The 2,309-nt window shown below is 39.3% G+C and overlaps 1 protein-coding gene across 1 annotated transcript in view; it reads right to left on the bottom strand.

Moving 5' to 3' along the window:
• Positions 1–901: 901 nt before the first annotated feature.
• Positions 902–2,309, bottom strand: part of LOC112343769 (replication protein A 70 kDa DNA-binding subunit C-like) — a 2,432-nt gene continuing 1,024 nt past the window's right edge. Inside the window, exon 4 of the mRNA XM_024667794.1 lies at positions 902–1,834. Within this exon, the coding sequence (XP_024523562.1) occupies positions 902–1,834 (933 nt within the window). The remainder of the gene's footprint in view (positions 1,835–2,309) is intronic.

The raw sequence follows: 2,309 nt of genomic DNA, 5'->3' as shown, positions 1-2,309 counted from the left end.
AAGTGATTGCAACCAAACACTATTTCTTAAATGTTTAACTGGAATAGAATAATACAAGCTGGGACTCAAAGCTTAAAAGAATTATTCAACACATGAAGAGGTGGCTCAATCATATTCCTCAATTTGGTATATTATTTGGGCATTCTAGAGGTAAGAGTAGTTAATGGGATGGTATGGTAAAGGGTTTTTTGGTATAGAATGGCTGGTTTTGCATTTGCAAGCAAGCGATGTGTATTGAAGTATAAATGACTGTATTTTCTGGTGGTCTATGTGTTTGTTCATTATAACATGCTAAATTCTGATACAGTTGATGCATTTGTCATTTATTGTCCACTTGAGAATCATGTGTTGTTCTTTCCCTTTTTTAGTTTTTGTATCTTGACATTCCTTTCTTGCTACAGATAACCATCAAACAGAGCTGATGTTTGCTAGGAGGTGTGTTTTATTTTATTTGTTTTTGCAAGTTCCATGTAACTACAAAACAAAACACAGATAAATATATCAACGTGTAAAAGATTAGAATGGAATCTGCATACCTTAGGTGTCAAGTCCAAGTATATAGAACCTTAGCTTCTCCATGTCTTGGTATTTTTCAAGCTTGCTCCGGATTTTGAATTTGTAAATCTTTGAGCGGATACCATCGATAAGTAGTGAAAATGCAGGGTAGTTCTCATCTCACATTGTAGCTAGTTCCTTTGCTGACATTCCCACTATTTCCTGTGTAGCCTCTTGAAATGCAATGGCCCACACATGACTGCTACTATCCTCGATGCACATCTTTAGAGCATACTTGAACTCCATGTTGGCAGACTCAAAATTGCAATAATTGCAGAACCAACCATCTGCTGTTCGGGTAGTTTTTTTGCCACATTGCCGTGCATTCACGACATTGATGCATGCATTATAGTAAAAACTCATCTGTCTTCATTTCCTTCACAGTAGCTATCACTCTATAGATAGGGGAACTCTCTAACACCTTTAACTGCATGTTTGATATCTCTGATAAAGTAGTGGTGCAGCTAACAGTCTGTCTGGATGATGAAGTGCTCAAATGTATGAAGTTAGTGACATTGTAGTACAATGTCATCCATTCTCTCAAATCAGCCACTGCTTCCATTTCCGGTTCAATAAGAATGGTGCTCACACCAATTGCTGAAAGTGATTTACCATTGTAGTCCGATACTTTTCCACCCTTGACACATATTATTGGCTGAACTCCACTGTCTATCCGCTCCTGTATATATGAGCCCTCTTCTTCTGCTTTTAAATCCCAGAGACATAGATCAACACTGTGGCCTGAATCATCACCTAGACACAATGTTCTCTTCTTCACAAAAGTTCCACTGTCACGAGATGTTACTGTAATTGTACCAATCCATATTACGATACCAACCACATCGACAAAAGAGTCCCTTTCCTTCTGACACGCACTTAATATGCTTGTTTTTGCCAAGACAATTCTTGGGAACGTTGCATCCTCATCCAAAGCTGTAAACTCCATACCTTTGTTAGCCTGAATCTCCCATGTCGCTTCAAATGGTGTGTATGCCTGATTGGAACGTCGTATTCCACCACTACCAGAAAATGAATACACTGTACCCTGTACAATCTTATCTGACAAAACCAAGGCACAATCGTCGGAGCCAATAATTCTAATCTCTGTTCCCTGGACATCGACAACGTCAAATGACATTATGCATCCAGATCTTTTCGTGTTGAAATGTATCAACTTGTTCTTGTGTGTGACTCTTGCACGGAAGGACCACCTGTAAGAACGGTCACTGATTTCTTTGATGAACACCTCTTTTATGACGGCCTTTTTTGAGCTCTCTCCCTGTATCAAAGGGAACAAATTGAATAAACTGGTTTAGACGTGAAATACCTTTTCCATGGACTCCTGGGCTCGTTTTTGACCCTGGCAAGTTCAATTGTAGCAGTTATTTTAGAATTAAAACCAAAGAAAGGACTTACCACTTTCATATCTTGAAGGATAGGGTTTGAGTGTGTGCGCTTCCATACTCCACCATCCAGGAAGCATGCATCCGAAACAATCAATGACCTACAGAATATTTTGGAGTTTAAAATGCTCTGTCAAAAGGAAAATACACTTACTGTTTCCCATTTGTCTCAAGGAACGCGTAGTCCAGGAATTTTACAAACGAATTCAGACGGGCACCACATGAATCTATTAAACTTGAAACTTGGTGTGATGCAATTGCCTCGAGTATTTCTCTGTCATCCGTGACCGAGAACTTCTTGGTCAGAGGACCAGGCTTTGAATCTTATTTGTCACACGCAACACGAGTCTC

Source organism: Selaginella moellendorffii, unplaced genomic scaffold (assembly GCF_000143415.4).
Source record: "Selaginella moellendorffii unplaced genomic scaffold, v1.0 SELMOscaffold_199, whole genome shotgun sequence".
Taxonomy (NCBI): Eukaryota; Viridiplantae; Streptophyta; class Lycopodiopsida; order Selaginellales; family Selaginellaceae; genus Selaginella; species Selaginella moellendorffii.
The sequence above is the reverse complement of the archived record's forward strand: the minus strand, read 5'-3'. Positions and strand labels throughout refer to the sequence as shown.